The sequence below is a fragment of the Mastacembelus armatus genome, chromosome 15 (assembly GCF_900324485.2).
Source record: "Mastacembelus armatus chromosome 15, fMasArm1.2, whole genome shotgun sequence".
In the NCBI taxonomy this organism is placed as follows: Eukaryota; Metazoa; Chordata; class Actinopteri; order Synbranchiformes; family Mastacembelidae; genus Mastacembelus; species Mastacembelus armatus.
Window position 1 is genome coordinate 12,708,265 of NC_046647.1, and position 23,910 is coordinate 12,732,174.

Sequence of the window (23,910 nt, forward strand, 5' to 3'; positions counted from 1 at the left end):
GCAGGCAGGGGCGTGTTGTACTCCTACATATACAGCTCCAACACACCTGCCACAACAGAGCACAGCTGTCAAGTACATCACCCCTTACCCTATAGGTAACCTCACTTAGCAAACACACCAAGCCTTATTCTGTACATATATGAGGAAGGACACACTAATTGACCGATTGTGCACTGACACCTGAGTACACATTCGCTCACACAACAAGATTCAAGTCACACTAAGCCTGCACATGAGGCAGGACAAATCAAACCATGCTCCGTTTTTTCAAGCTTAATGTTTGTGCTAATGGAATTTTACAATTTCAAGAACGTTCTCAGTCCTCAGACATTTTAATCTCTAAATATTATGTTACAGTTTAAATTGGCATGGTTGATATGAAGACACAGTTCTAAATGAACTAAAAATGAAATTCTCTACAGTATATGGATTAAATTAATGGTATGGCCTCCTGCAGAACATCTACTGTATGTTTTATTAATAACACACACTGAAGGAACGGTGCGCAGGAAGAATGATAATGAGCTTCCACATTCGCTCACACAATAAATGTCACATTGATGCCACACTGTAACTAAATCTCAGTATTCATGCTCTTGAATTTAAAAGAAAAAAAACACAGATAAGACTAGTGAAAAGGCAGAATAAAACAAAAGGGCAGAACATTTTTTAACCCATAAATAAGTGATGTGCCTCACTTGCTCTGTAGTCCTCCTCCCCTCTCTAACCATTCTTCCTCTCAGCCTTCCGCTCCACCCCTCAGCTCATTCATGTATCTCCCCATCTTGCTGGGGGAGGGGCGGGGCGATGAAAGGAGTATGAGTGACAGATAAGTAGTTGAATATACTGTCCCGGTCCTCATTAAAACACTGCACTTATATTATCTGACACTGTAGCCTTCCTCCTCCTCCTCCTCCTCCACATCGAGCCCTGGAAAATGGTACCCCAGGAGAGGAACAGAAAGAGCGGAGGGAAGGGATGTGCTACTCATCAGTTATTCCTGTTCTCTGACCTAACTTGAGTACCAGATCTGATAATGATACAAAGAGGGGTGAGGCAGAGATTTTACCAAAGCTCAGGATGTTGACAAGGAAGCGAACAGTCCTAATTGGCAGATAATGGGCCTGCTGTGGCTCGTCTATAACAAATCATTGTCCAAGCCTCCTCCACTGTGTTCTGACATTCCTCTGAATACACTAGTTTCTCAAATGTGTGGTCATCCAGCGTCTTCTTATTCCATCTACACGCCTTAACCTATGAATAGATTGTGGGTGAGTTTCAGGGTGGGATGCACTGTAATAATGGCTCTGACATTTCATCTGTAACCCAGCGAGTCAAACTGTAAAACCTTTTAACCCAAACAAATCAGACAATTAAACAGACCTCAAGCTATAATCAAATATGTCTGAAATAACAAATGCAGGTTAAACTTTACATTGACCATAGTTAAAGGCCCATAAAAGTATACTGAAATATGTAAACCAAAGCTTAAAATACAAGAAAAGGTCATTTCAAATGCTTGTTTATTCAGTATTTTCCACTGATTTTGGTTTATTCATAATCTTGTAGAAAAACTCATGAAAAACCTGACAAGCATTTGTAGTCCAGTGGGGTTTTAAAGCCACATGGACCTTGGATTGCATGGAGAGGCTCCCTGCATGCTTTCGGCCATAAACAGGAAGTAAGAGCTAGGATCTTGCATGAACAATAAGAGTGTGTTAACAGTCTTTTTAGGCACTGAAGTCTCTGGAGTCCAACATCAAGACTCATGATGAAGGATATGGTGTTTCTTTAGCTCACTGCTTAAATGGATTAAAGACTACATTATCACATCAGCACTTCCAGTCAAATTATATCATAAAATAAATAAAAAACAGACTTGCTTCCAAACACGTACAGCAATACTACTTTCACTATGATTCAAAAAGCAAAGAGGACTACCAAAGTTAACAGGGCACGGTTTCCCAAATAAGGGGCAAGAATAAAATTACACTATCATGATGTCTTGTCAGAGAATTAACAATATATCTTAAAACACAAACGGAAATAAAACAAAAAGAAAACATGGACATGTTTCGATGCCAATTCTGATGGAATAAATTGGTTCTGGTTTACTACTTGGTCCCATAATGCTTGGTTGAAGACTGGCCGTACAGCCCGTAGAAGTCAGGGTGCCTGGGGGTCTGTGAGGCTTCCATCAGTCCCCTCATGGGAAAATGCTGCAGGGGCTGGGTTGCAGCTAATGGGGCATGTGGGGGAAACTCCTGAGAGGTCACTGAGGGGAAGGAGTCCGATGCTGGGTATGGAGGACGGGCACGAGCGGTGGGGGCCCTGGAGCAGCAGCAATTATTCAGAGTGCACATCAGTACTTTCCTCCCTTCGTACATGGCTTGTTGTGAGGTACCCCCATTGGGGAAGTGGGAGGGGGGGAATATAGTCCCTGAGTGGTGGCTTGAGCTGGAACCTAGACCCACCATGTGGTGGGCTGAAGTGTCAAGGAGCCGACTGTGTCCGGGGGTAGCATGAGGATTCTGAGAAAGACCTTCGGAGGAGTACATGGATGAAGCACGATGGCTCTGATCAGCCAGGAAGGGTTTTTTGTAGAGCAGAGGTGGAGGGTCCAGGGAGGTGGAGTTTTCTGTACTACTCTCCAGGAAGGCCATGCTGTATTTCCTCTTCTGTAGTCCTGAACTAGTCCCCATATGGGAACTAACAGAGCTGTTGTGAGACTGGACAATCTCAAGGATGGGCACCTCATTTAACGGTTCTAAGAATGAAAAGTAGTGGTGGGGCAGAAAAAGATTAATAGTTAATACCAAACATATCACATGATAAATATCTTACAATTCACATTCGCCAAATCTTTAGTTACTGCATTTTTTTCTTACCTTCCAGCATTTTTCGCAGGTTCTTCTCTCTTGTTGAGAGTTCGGAGAGCAAATTATGAGAGCCGAGCTGGCCCACTCTGAGTGGAGGGATAGAATTACTCAGGTGTGAGTCTGACCTGGAAACACACACACACACAAACACAAACACACTCAAATAAAACCGTGATGCAGTGCACTGGTTTAGATTAATGATCTGACTAAACTCAAAATGGCTTTTGACAATGTGTTGCCAATTATGCAGAAAACAAACACTCAAAGTTGTCCTGCACCTAGAGGTACAGTACGTTGTCACCCTGACGGTTTAACATTTAAGTCACAGATGAAATAACAATGCTTACCTGTCTACGAGCAGCTGATATGGTTTTGTATTCTGAAAATAAAAAAATGACAAGACTTTGAGATCCACATTCTGCCTTTTAAAGCCTCACCAACAGCTACTATAAGAGCAGAAGCAGACACAGACAATGAGTGCACTGTGTGTATACATGCAAAAGCGTTTACTGCACCTGGGATTTGTGTGTGGCAATTATTTTTGTTTTCTCAGAAATCCAGGATTTGATTTAGTTTATCCAAATGCAGTAAACTGCCTTCTGTTGGTGTATGTATTGCATTTCCATACAACACTTGTAAAGACATATAAAGAGAAATGTTGATTTATACCTTCATGAAGTTAATGCTGTCTGCTCTTCGGAAGAACGTTTGAACTAAGCCTAAGAGTTTTTCTGCCTCCTGGCGCTTCTCATTGAGCTGCAGAACCTGCTGTGAGTGTTTCCTCACATACACTGTGTAGGTGCTCTCCAGCATCTGCATGGTTTCAGCCTGTTTCGCTTCTAGCAGGGCATGCATCCTCTGATACTGGGCTCTTACACGCTCCTCCAGTTCAGACACTGTATCCTGTGGAGAGAAGACAGGCTGTCAGAATGAATTTGCTAACAGTGTAGTACTCAGTCTGTGACAATTCTGTGGATGTTAACAAATAACGTTAACATTTCTATATAATGTCTTCTGTGGATCTGAAGGAGCTTTTGTCATGTCTGCGCAAAATAATTCAAGGTCATCACTTCAGATTTAATTGTGTTTTACCGTTGTTTCTTCAATCTCCAAAAAATGTAATATGAAATTGATGGAGTACTAAAGCAAAAACCCAGGCCAAAGAAAAGGAATTGAATATACCCAGTAATAAACTAATGTGTTATTACAATATTTTTTCTTTCCTCAGTTTTTGCATTAATTGATTTTTTTGGTAAGATTGAAAGTAGGAAAGTCATTTATAAAATGCATTATCCACTTTAATGCAGTGGCCATTCAAAGCTAGAGATAAATTATATTTTCTTTTCATTTTCTGACAGCAAAGGTACAGAGTCATTTACAGCACAGTGTGGACAGAATTATGGCAAACCCCCATGATGACAAGGAGAACTTATGGGCCAGCACTGATAATTATTGTGTCTGTAAGTATAAGCAATGTGTGTGTAGTACTATACCTTCATCAGTGTCTTGTCTGACTCCAGCTTGGTGAGGTGCTCATCGATGTTCTGAACACGACCCTCCAGTCGGTCTTGCTGCCTCATTAGCATGGCCTGTGGGGAGATGACATACAAGAGATGGATCAGACAGATGAATCACAACAAGATACGCTGAAAATACACTCATGCACACACTCACGTAGACACACAACACTGAGACTTTCTTAAAGCCCAGACCTTTGCTGTGACCTCAGCAAACCTGCCTGCTATTCATGAGTCACTAAGACAACTTCCTTCACAAGCCTGATTAGACAGAGGAAACGACAGCTGCCAGCGACAGCCACATGCATTTATCCATTAGGAGAGCACCAGCAAATGCACACACAAACCCATCCCTGATTGCCTCTATGTTTATTAGGTACCCTGCTACATCAAGTCAGGTCCATTGTTGGGACCAGTCTACTCCTGTGGGCTGAAACAGAAAGAGTGGAGAAAAAGCACCAAAGGCCAGCAAAGGTGCTGGAAAACATAATACATCCACATTTATTGCGGGAGATGGAAATCCATCTACAGTCACAGGCTGACAGCTTACTAAGAACAGGGGGGCAGGTACGCTTTTTAATGAACTGTTTCTGCAAGTGAAAGGCACCATGCCCAAATAAGAGGAACCCGCTGTCATGGCAACAAAGCCTTGTATATGTATTTATATATTTATATGTGAAAGCTAACGTGTATGTGGGGGAACAGGAGGGGGCAAAAAGTGGGGGTGTGTCACTACCCCTCTGTGTTTTCCCATTTCACCACATGCACTGCTCTCATTGTTTGTACTGGCCTCTGTGTCAGTAACAGATTGTCATGTCTGTGTGCATAATGCTGAGGTCTGCCCGCTCCCTCCACATGAGCGTGCATGGGAATGGGAGGAAAGGCAAAGTGCTGTGGGGCTCTGGTTGCACATGCCAAGTACGGATATAAAGAAAGTGAGAAAGACATACAAAAAGAGAGTGAAACCAACAGAGAGAAGAGTTGAAGCAGAGGAGAGAGATAGGGAGAATGAGGACATTCCTGTGGTCTCCACTGAGCAAGCTTCAGGATAGCTACATTGTGGTATCACAGCCTCAGACCTCTTGTGCTGTTTACAAAGCTCATGGAGTCTTATGTACAACGACTGGCTGGCAACTACGCTTCACCACAGTAAACACTTCCAACAGTCTATCTAGTTCTTACACCAAACCACAAAAAAAGACTTTATATGACTCAAAATAAAAAGCAATACATAATACTATAATATACGTGTTTGTCTGTATTCTTCAAAACTGTCCTTTTTAGTGAAGTGGGCTGCTGATCATTTTTGTCATCAGGGAAACAGAAGAAATCTTTCACAGTTCACATTTTGCAATTTTTAAAAAAAATTACAACTGGGTTACGACATGAACCTTGGACTCAACAATGGAAGCACTGACGATGGGAGGAGTACAGAGTAAACAAACGTAGCACTTAATCTGGTAAAATAATTCAATTAAATCAATTTTGGACCATTTGGGACAGCAGACCAAACTGTAAACACAACACTGACACATCACCATTTTTGGTAAATGTGTTAGCAAATAATAGTCCAGTTACTCATCAAGCACATATCAGTCTGATATTCACTCCCTTTTAGCTCCATTTTGGTCTCCACCAACTTGTGTCTGGCATGATAGCATCTAAATATTAATCCGTGCTAGCTAATGACTAACTCGGGTATTTGCCTACACAGGGTTTAGCAGGGAGGTTTTTTGTAACAAAAGCTCTCTTCTGCAGCTGGAAATGTCACTGATGACAGTGAATAACAGAACACTTAAGCAAAGATGCTTAAAAGCACCAGAGAACTAAGTGGAACTGCAGAGTCAGGTGACAGCTCTCTGTGTCTAAGAGCAACACCTCTCACATTATCCATCATTTGATCAATTGTTAACATAAAAACATTGATCAGTGAAATTTAAGTGCTCACAAGAAAACATTGCATTTCCAATAATTTGGTTATGCATTAATTGCTGCATCATCATTGCAGAGTTAACTGTCTGTTAAATGGGATCCACAACCAGAGCAATCAAGACAGCATTGTACTATAGGGCCTGGGACACAAAGAAGTGGGCACTAACCTGAGCCGTTGGAGCAAGCTAAACATCATAAAAAGATAAAAATTATACAGGTGCTGTGGTAACACACCTGTCTTTAATTAGCCTTAAGGTACGTTGGGCAATGTTTATTTTGGAGAAATGTACAGAAATGACAGTTACAATTTCCTCCTTTGTTTTTCATTGTTAGGAACCAGCTAAAAAAGCAACCTCGGCCTCACACACTTTAAAAGATACACAAAAGTGGGCACTCTACAGGTAAGTAGCTACTCTTAGCAGCTGACATCGCATGCTTTTGCTTTGTGCACTGCCTTATCACAGTGCACACAAGCTCAGTGGAACCTCATACCTTCTGCTCGACTTGCATTGATAAAAAACAGGAAAGAGCATTTAGATGGCTTATTGCTGTCACGGTTCATGAGCTGCTTCGTGTGAGTTGGCTTCACATAATGGCAGCTGCTTTTCTGTGGCTGGATGCTTCTGTTCAACAGTTGTCTTCCTCATTTTGCCATGTTTCCTCCAATTCCTTTTTTGTCTTCTTGTGTGCTTGAAATAGCATAAAGAGGGCAAGAGGGAGGAACTGTCTGGTTGCTGATCTGTCTGCAGCAGCGTGAAAGCCTACCTTTATCAAGATTAAAACTGCCAATGCTCACTTTCCCCACTGTCCTATTTAGGCATCCAGACACCCGCGGGTTGCCAGGAAGCTCATGTTTAAATGAGAAGCCTCAGGCTCAATGAACAGAGAACCTCTTTCACAATCAACTGACAACTATTCCCCACGTCTGATGTCAATGGACAGCCCTCAGCATTCTGGGGAACTGAGTCATTCCAGCCTAGATACAAGAAGCTGCAAATGAGAGAGCGTCCATGACTGATGGTTTCCTGCTGAGGTGCCCGAGAAAACCAAGGTGAGGTTGTGTGGGAGGGCTCCTCCTCCGCCTGTCCCAGGGACGACATTACTGTTATATTACACTTCCTTTCTCTTCTTGAAATTACCAGCACGCCCGCAAAAGGTTGCTGTAGAAGTCTCCTTTGAGAGCCAAAGATAACCAAAGATATGAACATAGTTACATTGGTTTTCCCTCTCTGTTTATCCCAAAAGCAACAAGAGTGCTGCCAGGGGAATTTAAAATCCTTTTACCAAAATAGACCACAGCTCTCTCAAGGAGAATGAACTCTGAGCAAGTAATGATGAGAAGCCACTCCGGCCTCAAATTACTTTAACAAATGACCCAGCATCCAAGAAGGAGTCTAACTTTTTGGCTATTGCCACATGTATCAAAATTAAAGTGCACTCTGTCTGAGGGCCTGAGCATGGACAGTGTTAATCTGAGAAGACACAGGGACTCTGACTCCTGGATAACTGCATTTCCCCTGCAAACACACAGTTGTGAAAGAACAGAAAGATGGGTGGATGTGTACATGTGTGTGTATGCAGGGAGCAGCTGTGGAAAGGGCTGAACAGACATCTTTTGTCCCAATAATAGCTCTGAACCAGAGCAACAGTTTGCACCAAAAGACTTACTTTCACCGATTTAGAACTTTGTGATCTACACACTGGAAAGAATTGCATCTGCAACTTTCCCAACCAGAATAATAAGATCACCAAATCTTTCAAAAAGGCTGCAACACAGCACATAAAACTAATCTGATTCTCACTCCCGCTCCTTCGCAGACAGCTAGGAACAGACAAGAAATGCATATAATGCAGTGTGGGTGGTTGTGCTTTACAACTTGCCACTTGCCTCAGACTTGTAAAAAGATGGCAAACTGAAAGAACGTATAGAACTGAGGAGAATACAGAAGCAGAAGCAGCCGTGACATGTTGGCCTTATGTGAGCGCATTCCTTCATGCATCTTGAGGTCAACCCTGCTAAGACTGATCATTATTCACTTGTCGTTGGTTAGGTGAACACATGCAGAATATATGCCCCTGGATATTTCACCAGAATCACTTTACAGCTCCTGAGGATGATTAAAAAGAAAAGTTATAAACTCGCCGGCTTGTGAACACTTTCAGAAATGACCACATTTCCTTCTCTAAAATAGTATGTCACTTCATTTATCAGCCTGTAAAGCCATGCCAGTGTGAATGTAACTGATCAGTGTAGCTAATATAAACTAGGTGTGCATCCGCCCCCGCTATGCAGGGGTCATCACTTCTGGTGGATGTGGATTGCATCACAGCACTTACCCGAGGGCATGGGGCGGCTAATGTGAAAGGCGTGGTGGTGTGGAGTGGGTGGTATGATGATCAAGGTTAAAAGCAGTGTGTGACGTGTGCCTGCATGTGTGTACATGTATGCGTGCGTATTCTATCATCTACCCTGTGGGGTTGCTTTCACCTATCCAGTCCTTTCACATCAGACAAGATTAAAGAAAGACAAAGCCATTACAGACTAGTAGACTGAAGGATATGTTTGCTTACTTGAAATTCAAAGAAAAACCCACAGAAGAACTGTCACCTGCGTTTCAGTCGATAGTTTGAAGCAAACTGGTGAGTAGGAGAGTGTGTGTGGGTGTGATTTATCTACCTGCATTTGTATGCGTTGTGTATCCACATCGCAGACTGTGTGTCTTTGGCTAGTGCAGTGAGAGATGCAACAGAACGGACACAGAGCCACCTGCTCATCCTCACAGTGGAGCAGCCTGTACTCCTCGTGACTGGGACAGGTCCAGGCGCTCAGCTCCTCGGCGTCAACCAGCAGGTGTCCCGGCGCCACGCACGGCTGCTGTAGGTGCGTCTGGACGTGGATTTGGCAGCAGGGCTCTTTACAGCGCAGACAGACCTTCCGCACAGGTAGCGGGGGGCCACGTCTGCAGAGGACACAGTGCAGCACAGCTGGGACTTTCTCAGTGTTCAAAGCATTAAACCGCTTCACTATGTTGGCGAGCTTAAAGTTCTTCTCCAGTGTGGGTTTCTGGTCGTAGTCATGGTTGCACTCAGGACAGCGGACCGCAGCGTTGTCTTTGGCCCAGGCCTCGGAGATGCAGCCCTTGCAGAAGTTGTGCTTGCACGGCAGCTGGATGGGCTCCTCAAAAACATTCAGGCAAATGGGACAAAGAAGCTCCTCTTCGAAACAGTTCTTCCAACTCGCATCCATGACTTCAGCTGGATCCAAACTGGTGTGGCTGAAAGAAATAAAAACAGTTATTGTTTAAATATTCATTACTGCTGAAATGAAATAAAGAAATAGCCCCAGTGAAATTAAACTAAGCACAGTCTTATTTCTGTTCCCACCGTGTACAGATGTGGGCTGGGCAAACCCACAGGTGGACAAACTCAGAGCCAGAGGTGAGTAGCATTTTACAGAAACACCATCAGCCAACAGACTCAACAGAAACAGCTAAGGTTGAACTTCTCATGTGTCCCGGCGACAACCAAGTGTCAAACTTCGACAACACACCTCAAACTACCGTAATAAACAAATTCACGTGGCGCACCGTGACTTGGAGGTTTTGGCTGAGGAATCCACGACAGGACGATACAGGCTGTGGCGTCGGAAAGCGACAACTTGCTAGAGAATAACACTGGTAATGGAAATGGGACGCTGTGTAACAAAATCTTAGGCTGACATCTCGTCTGAACGCAAAGACACTCATGCCAACTATCAGTAAATCATTATCGCAGCCTATTGAAACATATTAGATGTGTTTGTATTAAAATAAAAGCAACGTTACCAACTATTTATTTTCCATGTCGTCGGCTGGCTCCGGTGCACCTACAATACCGTGGAGCTTCGCATCCAGCCCGGCGAGGAGATCCAGCGGCTCTTGTTAGACCTCAGTCTGTCGCTCGGTGCTGGGATTTTATCTGATTCCCGCTGTTGTTTCGGCTTGTTTCGCTTTCCCGTCAACTCTTTGACTAATATTTAATGGTAAGTGCAGGCAGCTTGTGACTCGTAGGGAGTGAGCTCAGTGCTTCCACACCGACTGCCCCCATCTAACAACGTGACCAGTCAGAGTTGATACATAGGCGGGGAGGAGCCGAGAGGAGGAAGGCAAAGGGAGCAGCCACAGCAAACTCTGCCGGAGAGATGGTAAATGACCAAGAGCCGCTTCCTATTAATCACCACTGGGTCCTGAAGTGGAGTCTTGGCTGGCTGGGACCGAGGCCCCTGGGGGCCAATGAAACAGTGAATCACAAGCTGTGAACGCGTCGCTTCTGTGTATTTGGAAACACTATTTCAATAAAAATGAACAGAGGGATTTTTTTTAACAACCTGGCAACCATAATCCACGTTTATTAACGGTGTTTTTATTGTTTTTCATATTTGTGATTAACCATCACTAATGGCATTAGTGAACACTGAAAAACTCTTATCTTTGCTCTAACTTTATAAAAGGTGTGTCATTACTCCCATGTATGAATAGGAAACCATATATAACATGTTATTTATTAAATAAACATCATGGTATCGTATGTGTTAACAGGACACATAAAGTAACAGAATCCAGTGTGTCTTCTCATACTATACTGTTTACATACAAAACCTTAAAAATCTCAATTCTGCATTAGTCTTTATTTGTGTAAATACCTACACACTTTAATGCACTTGGGATTACAATCAGCCAGTTCAGTAAGATAATAATTACAAAACACCATATCAGTGATGTCTAAACTTTACATTTGTCACTGTGAATAAAAAAGATAAACACAATATGTAATCAAATTTCAGTAAGAAGACACTGATGTAAAAGCAGTCTTCTGTTTTGGGGGGGAATGCAATGACTGTATCAGAAATGACATTGACCACAACAGCCTTGATTCAAAGTGATGTCTCTTAACCGTCGCGGGACCGAAGGCCACAGAGAATATGTGGTGTTTTTCAACTCAAGGCACTCAGGAATTTTCATACATAAAGATTTCAAGCAGGTCCTACGGATCAAAAAAAAAAAAAAAAAAAAAACGGGGCCATTGACAACACTTGAGAGATGACATTGAACATGAATTCCCAGTCTTTAAGCATCTACAATGAACTTGATGGGATTTCACTTTATATCTCCAAACACGCAAAATCAGGCGTGAGAAAACTGAAGCAAGATAGAATTAAAAATATGACCTAATACAGGAGTCATGTTTTTGGCACAGGAGATAAGTGGTAGTTATATCTGCTGTTTTTGCCAAATACCTAAAAACATTGAGATGCTTTTTTGGGCATTGCAGCCCGCTAATAGCAATTAATCATAGCTCAGCCTGTCAAGTCACTATTACAGAATTATGACACAGAGACACAGACAGTTCTCGCAACAGACTGTCAGCAGTTATAACTTTGGTATTACCACAAGCCTATAAGAGAAAAATGTCCAGCATTTGTAAATACTACACACATTCACTCATCTAAGAACAACACTGATAAAATGATTCAACATGTGACATTTTCACCCATACTAAGGCCACTGGAATAAATAAAATTGCAAGAACTGCAACCCAGTTACTGTTTGGGACCATGTCAGGTGATGACAGGATGCGTGCTTAGCTGCACTTGTGACATCTATGTTGGAGCTGACAGACCTTACGGAAGGAACGGTAACATCCTGTTTTGCCCTACAACTAGTGTGTCATTTCTTACGATTGTTCTAATAGATCAACCAACTGGACCGGCTGGTTTGAGGTTCATCCGACAATTCCTAAAGCATGCAAACCTTAGAGAAATGTTGTAAACAGTGCAGCTAGTTTGTGAATGCAGTAACAGTCAGAAATCTTCAGATCCTCCCTCAGCTCAGCCTAAGGAGTAAAACAGTTTCTGGTTGTCCACCGTGGGAACAATATATCTGTGCGCCCTGGCAGCTCAGGCTCAGCTGCATGTCTCCTTTTCATGATGGTCCTCTTCGGCAGTGTGTCTGCAGGTGTTGTAGTGGGTGTTTTCTAGTGAACACGTGTCTCTGCTTCATTGGAGTGGATTATCAAACACAGAGTCTGGCAGCACAGAGATTTTCAGCTTCTTCTCTGGCCAGCTGTACTCCTTTGGTAATTTTGTCTACACAAAGAGAAAGGAGAGACGAGGTAAAACAGGCAGGCAGTTGAACCAAACTGAAAATAAAAGTTAAAACCAAGGGAGTTTTTTTTAGTTACCTCCTCACGATTGTTAAGTTCCTGTAAATCCCCAAGCATTTGTTCCACAAATTCTTCAGTCAACAGTATCTGTACAAGGGAAGTGGATAGTCAGATTAAATGCATACGAATCTGAAAGCACTACATTGTTTCCGAGCAGGTCTGTGTGCGTGTGTATACCTGAAGCCAGGGGCCGTGCGCTGCATATGGATGTTCTTCAGTAGCAAAAGCTCCTTCAACACCTGTAGACACAAATGTAATGGCTGTATCTCCATTGATACTTTTGTAAGTGAAGTGTCTCCCGTGGAGCAATCGTCCCCTGTAAAAAGGTTAAATGCAGCCACGTAAATGCATTGTGTGTTTTCATTTATTCCAGCTATGAGTAATATTTCTTTCCCTCTTTACTACAATTAGTAGTAAGCATTTCAAAATAAATTGAATACTATACTTTCTAAGAATTGTTTTGTGCTAAAGATGGTAAAAGCAACCAACTTTCCATTTTGACATTTGCAAACGTGTGAACTCCAACAAATATAGCGGTTTTGCAATAAATTCAGATTAATATCACACTAAAATAAAAACCTTCAAGGATTTGTTGCATAGTGGAAAATGCTTACCTATTAAAACTCACACAATTTGTAGGTAACATTTGACGTAGTCATGCCCCACACCAGTATCCCATAATCAGGCCCTATACACTGTGCTCTCTTCTAACTTCCCTGCCTATCTCTCCTCCTCCCACACAAAGGTCTCTCTGTGAACTAACGCTGCCCTTTTTTCTTTCCTCAGACGGAGATTACACAAATTAGGCTCACGCTCATCTCTTGCCTGTAAAGAGCAGCATAAGCAGAAGAGCTTTATAAAACTTCTACACCTCCTGATGGACAGTAGAAAGACTTAGAAAGACAAATATTAAGATCCTGCAAATTGCTATGTAGGATTGCCATTTGTTCTGTCACTACAGCTTGTATTCTACTGATTTTGTCCAGAATTTTTCTATGCAGGTTATTTTCATAGCACACACTTTTAGATTTTAAAAATTTTGGTATGTTTGCGACATAAGTTTAATGCCCCAGTTTAAGTTCAGTGAATCATGACCTTTGTCCCCCTACAGCTTACTCCTGCTGTTTGACAACCAGTCAATGTGCATGAGGTGTGCAGACTTGACAGACTTAATCACAGCATACATGTACAGTAATAACCTTTGCTGACTTCCCTTAGTCAAGGGTCAGAAAAGAGCAACAGTGAACCTATTTACACAAAACATGTAGGACAAATACCGGGTACCAGAGTCCTTGTCTTGTCTTTAGGTTTTTTCTTTATGCTGCATTTAAGTTATGAGTAACCAATAAAAAATGTATGACGGTCACTTTCTCCATGTCACTGGTCACATTTTACATTTATGTCCACAAATAAAATGGTGTTAGGCATTTTAATAATTTGTTAGCCTTTTAGAATGAAGCGACATTTAGCAAGAATGGTAGGGGAAAAAAATCTGAGTTGGTTTGTTTTTTGAATGTTGGTGTCATCTGTGTTTTTGTTTTTTAATAAGACAATCTGCCACACAAATATATGAAGGTCTGTCTTTTGGACAATCCAATTCCAAAATGGTAAATATCATGTAGAGGTGTAGGAAATGGAAAGGAGAAGTACCGCAGGCAGAGGGGCAGCAGTGTGCCTGACTCCTGATTGAATTTCAGATGGACGCTCTCCAGCTGACGTGTTCGGACCAACTCGTGAGGAACGATGGCCGCTGAACTCTCACTCTCCAAACTGTCCTTCCGACTCCTGAGAATCACACAAAGAAGAAATAAAATATAGGGAAGTCTGAAATAGTACAATCAGCAATGAGAAGGTCTGTGAAAAACAGATACTGTAAAAGAAAATGGGACAGTACACGCAACAAATTCACAACTCCTCTCAGAGCTGTTGACTGTAAAAGCAACAGCTTCCACAGAGACATAGCAATAGAAGAGCAACAAACCCACATATTATGCTAGTAGCCAAGAAACAATGTGATAACAGTTCAGATGTCAGTTGTGAGTCAGTGCACAAGGTTGAGGAAGTTATCCTGGTGCAACCCTTGTGCTGAGCTGAACCCATGTTAGTGTGTGTGTGTGGGAGGAACACTCACTGAGGTCTCTCATGACTCTGCCTCTGGCTGGTGATTGGGGGTAGTGCTGCCTTGCTGTTAAACTCCAGTCCTTTTCTCAGGGTCTCCCGGATCTGCTCAGTGTCTGTGAAAAGACAAAAGACCAACATGGAATTACCCCATTATGCATGAAACCAGAACTCTGGTGTACAGACTGGTTAAGCATTCTTGGAAGTGGTCAGTCTTTGAAGATGTACTGTCTTTGCTCCTTAGGGATCTGCCATACCTTTGTCTGAGAGCCTGCGTGGCTGTGATCCTATGCAGATGGATCGGCTGTCCTCCTCATCCTCTGGAGGTCGACTCAGATCGTCCCAGACACATTTGGCGCTGACTCCACTTAGGTTAGACCCCTCTGTCTCGATACCCTGGTCCACTCTCTCCTGCTTAGATGAGCAAAAAATATACGCAATCATTAACACTAGCTCACACAAAACACGAGAGAATCTTAACATTTTCAGAAATTAGAAGATGCTGCATTAAAAAAATTATGGGCCAACAGAGGGTGGTAATTACTGTTGTAGAGCATTTCTATATACTCAGCTGGTACTTCATTAGGAACACAAAGCTAAAATTAATGCAGTTTAATACACTGGTCCCACAACAAAGCCTCTATTCATGAAGGTGATCACATTCACTGTTTGAACAAACACAGGCTGATTAAACTGTATGATCATTTTGTCTTTTTTGTGGTGCTGAGCTAAGAAACAGAGAAGTCTCTATTTTTATGTGGAGCTGCATACAATGCTCCCAGAAACACAATACAGAAGACTGATACACCTAATTAAACGGTAGAACACATGAAATATTTTGCAGCTAAAAAAAAAAGAGATTGCCCCTTATCTCACACTGTATATATGTAATTAAAAGCACTCAGCTGAGTGTGCAGATCTTTTAAAAAAGCCTTACTTGTAAGTGTGGATCAATGTCAAAAATGGTCTCTCCTCTCCTCATGTCTGTGATTAGCCAGGGGCCACCGGCTCTGCACATAGGACAATCATCAACATTAATCCATGTCAGCATTAACCTCAAGTTAAACACACAAAGTTAATAAATGAACAAGTAACTGGGCTCTCCACTTGATGCCCACAGTCTACTTTCATTTTCAGCTCAGTTCAGTGACTGACCATTTGGAGGTAAATGTAAATACAGTGTTGCAATGGATGATGAAGTCATCTATTACATTTGCTAATACCATTCAACAAAAGCCGATCTGATCGCCACTAACCAGTAACCGCTTTTGAAACAAAGTTAAACAAAAAACATGCCTGTTTGTGAACCACCTGCTGAAACGAAATTCTACTTACATTTGCACTCCACGCATCAGCTCTAAAATGCCTTGGCCATTCCACTGTTGGGCCGCCTGTAGCTCCTCTGTACATACACCCACAATCTACAAGAGACGATGCAAGGAAAGGGTGGGGTCTGCATTCATGTTTATTCATGCTTCTTGCTACAATTTATGCTTTTTATTTCCAAGTTGTACAAATGTACTGACAACTCAAATAGATGATACACATGATACTAGTTAGTATACTGCAGCTGCTTTATATTAATATTTGGTATCATTAGGTAATAACTAAATGTCACAATGTATTTTGTCAAACATATTCATTTAACAATTTAGCCAGTGGAACCTGATGTAAAGAAAACACAGATACTAGAACATGTTGAAGATGGTGGATCTGCAAGCTGTTGTAAGACTAATCATCCACAAAAGTAATTCATTTTTTTGGAGAACAAATGAGTGTACTCCGATTCTTTGGCTCTGAACTTAGTTCTGGCAGTGCACATCATTTTACATTAAGTAACCGTGTCCAGCATTATCATCACTGATATTAAATTCAAGGGCTGCTATCAAGGGCTGCTATTACTTACAGTGCGTGATTACTGCATATTTGAACTCACCTGAAGAAAGCTCACTGTGCCAAATGGAGTTTGAACTGGTTGCATTTGTGGATCCTCTGTAAGCAACATATGCTGTATACGAGATTCACTGTTGTCTAGAGGATTGTGCCATGATACATGGTCGCCACTACAAAATGTATTTTCTGTAGATGAGAGAGCAAAGAAAAACATTAATTTTTCAAGTATGACAATATATGCAGTTTTAAGTTGCCTGTAATACACGATGACGTGCGTTAGTGAGCAGAGTGCATTTAGCACTGTACCTTCGGCCAGCATTGAGAAACACTCCAACTTTTCATTATGACAGTTCAGGATCATAGAAGGAAAGAGGGGACAAAGCTCAGCATGAATATGAGTGTGGGAAAACGCCAAAAGCCAAAACCCAAATGTGGCAAGAAAAGCACAAAAACTACATTTCTATCTGAGGAATCTTTCTGCTTGGGAGGTAACACCCACCCAGATTCACTCCAGAAGAAAAGTTGAGGGGAAGATGGCCAGGATTCAGCATTCATTTAGCTCGGGGGGCCAGCCCACCCACGTGCAAATTGACCCCAGCTGGAGAAGAGAGAGGGGCTGGGTGGGGAAGACAGGGTCTGGAGAGAATAGCCCTCTCTTTCTTCATGCCTTTTAAATGCCCCCTTTCTTCTTAAACACACTTTGTTGTGTACATTATACACACAACTGAAGGATTTAAAGAACTTAGCAGCATAGTACAGATCCATTTCTCTTACAGTGTGTATCCTTTCACACACTACAACAACAGTCTTTACCATTCCTGAAAACTATCCTAATGAAATGGCAAAGGGAAAGAAAGGGAACATTAGACCCTCTGCCACTACCCAGAGATTCAGGTAAACACAAATCATGTATACTGACGTTAGGGTTGCTGCTCACAGCAGACTGTATTCATTCATGTTTACCTGTGTCAGTAGAATTACAAGACACCTTTGTAAAGAACTCATTCTTCATGTTTACAAAGACATGAGACAAGACATAAGACGGCATGGCAACCACAGCCCAAAAATTAACCAAAACCAATGCACATAAATCATTTACTAGTCTATAAACAAAGTGTGACTAAATGAAAAACACAAATCATTACTCTGACAAAGAATTTCCAGAAGAAGGATGAAGAATTTAGGGCTGCAAAACTAAAAATGTTTTTCATTACATCCCAAGTCTGCTGGCTATTTCACTGATTAATAAACTAATCAGTTCCTTCGTAAAATGCCTACAATAAAATAAAAAGGACAGAGCCCCAAATAATTTATTAAACTAAACAGTTTCCTTTTCATTGGGACACTTACGCAGTTGTATGGGATCTCCTAATCATCATTACTGCTGCAAAATCAAATGCCTTGCCTTGACCTTCAGTTAAGTTGATTAATCCATGCAAAGATGCAAAACATATGTACCACTCTGTTCAGGTTATTTCTCCTGTAAAAGCTACGCTCTCACCTGACTGGAACACATAGCGAGCCAACCCTTGCATGAGTTCAGCTGGCCAGGTTGGTGGTGCCGTCTCTCCCACTTCTCTTTTGAGTCTAAAGGTGAGCTCAAAGCCAAAACCACTGGGTCCATCTGCCCCTGTGAATCTGACACACATACCAGCAGCAGTACTTTTAATCTTTCTTATATGTATGAGGGTTTTGAAAATGTTTGTGTTCCTTGATAGGTGGGCTTCCTAAGGGTATAGTTTGCTTTTCACAATCACACAACAGAATTACAGATACATCCAAAATATTTTGAAATTCCCCTAACTACCCTGGGTATCAAGTTGTTACATTAACTTTGTGTACTTACTCATGAACCCTATTATCTCCATACAGGTCACTCAGGCCAAAGCTGACATAGTGCCAATGCTCCTGGATGTCCTGAGCTGGACATCCCATATTCCTATACATGCTGATGTAGTCTAAAGGGTCTGGTCCCCCTAACCTGTGAGAAGCATAAAATGAAAACCGTGTCAAAACTTGTTTTTCTTGTCAGAGATCTCCCACTACTCTCTCTTCAGCACAGGTATGTGCAGGCAGTTTGCAAAATGTACATGTATATCTCGTATTTATATGTTGTACAGGAGTAGTAAGATAGTTAGAATACGGTGTTTTAATTAACCCAGTGTGGTTTAGTATTAACATTAAAGGTCAAACTCACCAAACCACAGTAGCAGTTACCTGCATTATCGCTCCTGGGTGTAGTTGGCTGAAGCGTTAGCTCGGCGGCTAAGCTAACTGGTGGCTAACCGTCTAGCCCTTACTACATGAACAAGTTTCTCAGTCTAGGAACATAGCTACAACTGTGTCACAGCACCAACAGAGAGGGACACCTACCAGTATTTTACAATTGCTGTAACCTGAAGCGGGTTGGCCTGCTCGGGGTAAAGTCGCCGGCATTCCCCGTAGATCGCCTGCAGTCCAGGAGGAAACAGAGGTACCAATCCGTGGGCTTGCGGGACACTGGTAGGCCGTACCTCATCCATGACACGGCCTCGAGGAAATCTGATTATTGTATAGAAAACAACGTATAAATACGTATGTAGCCGAGCCACAGTTCAACATAAAAATACTAAACTAAACCATAAAGGCGTCTCTGTTCCGTAAAAGTAAACAGGTTTAACTCTGCTCGTTGTTCTGCTCTCAGCAGGAGACCAGCCTGTTGCTCATCCTCGACAAAAAACTAGCAGCTCATTGGTTACATGACGCTCCTGACGTCACTGACCGAGACTCACTAACAGCCAATGAGAAAAGAGTTTTAGCGTTGTGTAGATTTATACCTGATGTTGATTGGCTTGACGCGCTGTCATTCAAACAGTAAGGCGGTGATATATAGAGAGGGCTTCAAACCTTTACAAGTGATTGATGACCAGGCTGAATGGACCATCAAAGAAAAGCTAATGTACTCTGGTTGTAGAAGCAATAGGATTCTTTACTTAAATAAAGGTAGCAATACTAAAATGTAGAAAGTATAAGTGCATAAGTAGTGCCAGCCAAATCTCATTATAAATATCCATCCATCCATTTTCTATACCCACTTATTCCTTAACCAGGGTCATGGGGATCTGCTGGAGCCTATCCCAGCTCTCTTTCGGGGTAAAACCCTGAACAGGTCACCAGTCCATCACAGGGCCACATGTAGACACACAAAGACAAACAGTCACACACACTCACACTCACTCCTATGGGCAATTTAGAGTCACCAATCAACCAACCATTATAAATATATAATGAGATATACAATATATAATGTGTTGAATACAAATGTTATCATACATAAAAATGCATATTAATGTGCAATTAACATATTTATCACTTTCATATATGTATTTACTATATTGTATTGTCATTGTATGCATGATCAGCTGTATATAGAACAGGCAGTCACTGTTAGGCCTAGATCAATAAACACTGCCTGTATCATTTTAATGTTTAGTGAAGTGGAGATAACAATAACAATCCATTATTGTTACATAACCTGATCTAATAAATATCATTAACAGCAGAGTAAAATTCAATCATTCCCTACTGAAATCAGAGTGAAATAGAATTACAAAGTAGCTTGAACTGGATTTACTGAAGTGAAGCACAAGCTCTTCATAACTTTACTTAGTTGTTTACATAAGCACATTTAGTTACTTTCAACAACTACGGCTAACTTTATTATACAGTATAATACTTCAGCTTTTCTACCCACATATTGTTTAGTGTACTGTATGTTGTACAGTATGTTTCGAATAAGATTCAAACGTCATATCAAATTTTTGATATAGAAGTATTTAGATGTAGTCTTTTTTTTCCACTGCCTATTAACATTGTGCCACATGGCAGAGACTTTATTGTATCCCAAGTGAGTGACTAACACACAAAATTTAATAAACAAAAATGATTTATTTCATAGAAATAAAAATATGTATTACAAAAGGGGAAAACACCAATATGCTCAGGTGAGAGATTTGGGATTTTTTTTTGTGATTACTTCCCTGAGATAATAATGGGTTTTTCATCTCTGTCGAAATACTGATTGCAAGACAGCAATGGTAATGAAGCGTAGTGTTTTATCAGTCAACAGGTTTTCCACTGCCTGACTGCCAAGAATCAGGGTTTCACCCGTTCTTCACCCATTTCCTCTTCATGCTTTGATTATATTACCTAAATCACTTTGTTATGTGCTACAACAAATACCTCTTCCTACAGTGGTAAAATAAAACATGTTTTTTTCTGCCTATCACCCACATACATTATACACAGCCATAGGTCTCAACCAGATTACAACCGTTAGGACCCTTTTCTGTGGCGGTGTTCTATCCAAGCAAGAGTGAGTGTGTCCTAATTCAGCAACCATGGCATGTTCAGTGCCTGTAGATTAATGTCCGCCTGCAGCCTTTGCACTGATGGCTTCACCTCCCAAATCAAGTTATTGTGGGGGTGTTTGGAGGTAACAGAGAGTCTCAGGAGAGTCCTGTGTACAATGTATATCATATCCCAGGATCACTTTAAGAGACTACAGCTATGTTACATGGACTCCTTTAAATGAGTACTGGTGTATTATAATTATAACAACATGCTGTTTTGTATTTTATACTTCAGTAGTTGCAGCTGGTAAATTTCTGAGATTTCCATGAAGTTATAATTGAAAAGGATGTTGACTGTCATATGTAATTTTACTGTTTAAAGATAATCTAGCTGCCATCTCCATAGCTGTAGATTTTATAAGACTAACACTGAGATAAAATATTTGAAAACACAAATATGAGTGTTAATAAATTACAGTGGCAAAAAATTCACATTGATTTTCTTTATTAACAATATACAATATGATTAACATCAACTTTGAAAAAACTGAGCAGTCACTTAGAAATGGGCTTATTTTGCTTACTGTATTATGAGGTAACTTCTATTCAGTCAGTTGAAGAAATGTAGCAACATACACGAACAGAAACAAAAGTAATCTGTAGAAAATATAAAACATGCAGGAATTAACTCAAACCACAGAGTATTAATGTTTTCACATGGTCATGATTTCCACTCTCTGGTGATGTGCAGTAAAGCTGACAGATTAGTACCATGCCAAAAGAACTGAGCCCATAGATGACACATGAAGATGCCACCATCTATGGAATTCAGTTCTCATAGTAGAGCACTTTTTAAAATTTGGGTCCTCAGGAGCTTCTTGATATTTTGACGGCTTAAACATTTGACACCTCTTCATTATTAATGCTCTATTCAGCCTAACTCATTGCCTATGTATTAATAAAACAAAACCAATATAGATCAATCTATAACAATCTATAACCAATTAAAAACTTCTGAAATTTTGAAATTGAACTTGTTCTTAAGATGTATGATGTATAATGTATTAGGCAGCAAACTGAGGTTAAGCCACCCGTGACCATCCCCATTTCTCAAGAAAAGCAGGGTGATGATGAGATAATGAGATCAGCACTACTTCTTTCATTGGAAGATTGAGCAAGAGGCCATTGATGTGTCAACTAAAGCTGATTCCAACTATCTTCTCAACCTAAGTATTCCTGGAAATGCTTCACAACCACTGAAATGAAAGTATGTGCACAGGGCTGATGCAATGAATCAGCTCATGGTGATAGTGCTCTGGTCAAGGCATGAAATGACTCATCAGTTACAGCCATACACTCCCAGGAAAAGAACTTTGGGATAGTGCTATTACTGACATATAGTTGATCAACGTATCTTTGAGCCCTCCAAAGTAAGTTTCGTATTAACCGACCTTCACTGTATTACAGAACCTCTTTCTTCATTTAAAGAAATACCTTGTTCAAGGCCCGGTGTCAATATTGACAGTGACAGTACAATGAGATAATTCCTCAGTGTTATCTCAGTTACTATGGTTTGTTCAATGTGAGTTTTAATTCTTCTACATTTAGATACATGAAATACAGTACAAGGAACTGTCAGGAAGGCCACACCTGAACATGTTCAGGAAACATGTATCTTTCTGGCAGTTGGGCCTGGAAACAACTGGTTCTGCAGCCTGTTCCTAAAAAAGAAACCCCCCATTAATGCATTAACGCAGTCTTAAATCCTCTCATTCAGATATCAGGTTAATCAACATGGTATGGCAGCATTAACGCCTTTAATCTGCTGCTGCTCACAAAATGTGGAAGTTAACTAATATTTCTTTCTAAGAACTCTATTCTACTTCTTTTAAAAAGTTTACAATATGTTGAAAGTTTCCAGCTTGTGGTTTTGTATAGCTAAACATATCTGTCAACTTCAGAAAAAATGTGTCCAGGTTTATTCTTCACCCCAATAATTTGACCAGTTTAAGATAGTTTTCTTCTTTTATACTTACTGCAGTAATTCACAGATGATTTTCTTTCCAGATCTTGTATATCTAATATATCAGAAAAACATCTCATAAAGGCCTCCAAGGGCTGTGGTGTCGCAGAGTCACGCTTTAGTCCGGCAGTCCAATCTCAACAAAAAGATGTTTTAGCGTTGAATCAGCACCAGGGTTTCCAAAGTGAATGAGCCACAGTAAACCAGCCCTCCCTCACCAGTTCACCTGCATGTTCTGCTCGCTCTCCCATGTCCTCAAAGTCCCAAGGAAGGATACAGCATACTATCTGACATTCAGAGCAAAGAACCTTAAATACCACCACCTTTCACATCACCCGTCAGCCTCCCTCCCTCCTCTCTATCTGTTTTTCATACACTCCCTCCGTACGGTAAGCCTGACAGTCACTTCCCAGTAAGAAGGAAACAGTGGGAGTGAACAGCACGCCCCCTCAGAGTGAATCAACACATAATAGTTTCTGAGGAAAACCATCTGACTGGCCCTGCCCCTTGTTCCCATAAAGTAAGCAGGGGAAAGGCTGTGTCTACTGGAGGAACCAGGAATTCCCCCACAGGCCATGAACAGCTGTTAAGATGAGAGATGATGACGAAGTGGAGCCATAGAGAGTTTGCTAGTCTCATATTCAAACAGAAACTACGTTCGGTGTTTTGTATGTGCTCAACAGTGAAATAATACTACATATATGTTTACTTAAAAAGTAATTGGAAATTCTGTCCTCACGCTGTGGGTGTCAAAATGCACAATCATGTTTGAGCTGGTGATACTGTTCCCTAGAAAACAGTTTTATCTTTACTAAATATTTTTTCTAGGCAGGGCAGTGTATATTACTTGCGTCATGGACACGTTTAGGATGAGCTTGATTCATGTGAATATTTGTGTAGCTGGAGTCATTTATTCAGGCGAGGTCTGATAGAGTTGTATTCAATAACACAGCCTTCCTAAATTAATTTTGTTTGCTCTTTGGTCATGTAGTCAAACATAATGGTAATGATACTGG

General features: G+C 41.2%; 2 protein-coding genes across 5 annotated transcripts; both read right to left on the reverse strand.

Moving 5' to 3' along the window:
* Positions 1–1,505: 1,505 nt before the first annotated feature.
* LOC113132109 (E3 ubiquitin-protein ligase TRIM8-like) lies at positions 1,506–10,421 on the reverse strand. Of its 2 annotated transcripts, none has more exons than XM_026309962.1 (7): positions 10,157–10,421; positions 9,006–9,603; positions 4,373–4,468; positions 3,549–3,782; positions 3,227–3,258; positions 2,889–3,004; positions 1,506–2,767 (listed from the first exon to the last, which is right to left on the reverse strand). In XM_026309962.1, the coding sequence occupies exons 1-7, from the start codon at positions 10,168–10,170 to the stop codon at positions 2,115–2,117; spliced, it is 1,743 nt and encodes a 580-aa protein (XP_026165747.1). In that variant the 5' UTR covers positions 10,171–10,421; the 3' UTR covers positions 1,506–2,114. The 2 variants fall into 2 exon arrangements, with proteins under 2 accessions (XP_026165747.1, XP_026165748.1); XM_026309963.1 differs by having other exon boundaries at positions 10,153–10,421.
* Positions 10,422–10,854: 433 nt separating this feature from the next.
* Positions 10,855–23,185, reverse strand: sufu (suppressor of fused homolog (Drosophila)). Of its 3 annotated transcripts, none has more exons than XM_026309638.1 (14): positions 22,908–23,185; positions 22,522–22,592; positions 18,914–19,081; positions 18,387–18,521; positions 18,042–18,178; positions 16,584–16,726; positions 15,983–16,068; positions 15,585–15,657; positions 14,905–15,058; positions 14,661–14,763; positions 14,180–14,314; positions 12,707–12,845; positions 12,548–12,616; positions 10,855–12,452 (listed from the first exon to the last, which is right to left on the reverse strand). In XM_026309638.1, the coding sequence occupies exons 2-14, from the start codon at positions 22,527–22,529 to the stop codon at positions 12,363–12,365; spliced, it is 1,440 nt and encodes a 479-aa protein (XP_026165423.1). In that variant the 5' UTR covers positions 22,530–22,592; positions 22,908–23,185; the 3' UTR covers positions 10,855–12,362. The 3 variants fall into 3 exon arrangements, with proteins under 3 accessions (XP_026165423.1, XP_026165422.1, XP_026165426.1); XM_026309637.2 differs by having other exon boundaries at positions 14,905–15,061; XM_026309641.1 differs by lacking the exons at positions 22,522–22,592; positions 22,908–23,185 and adding an exon at positions 19,201–19,267 and having other exon boundaries at positions 14,905–15,061.
* Between the last annotated feature and the right edge of the window lie 725 nt (positions 23,186–23,910).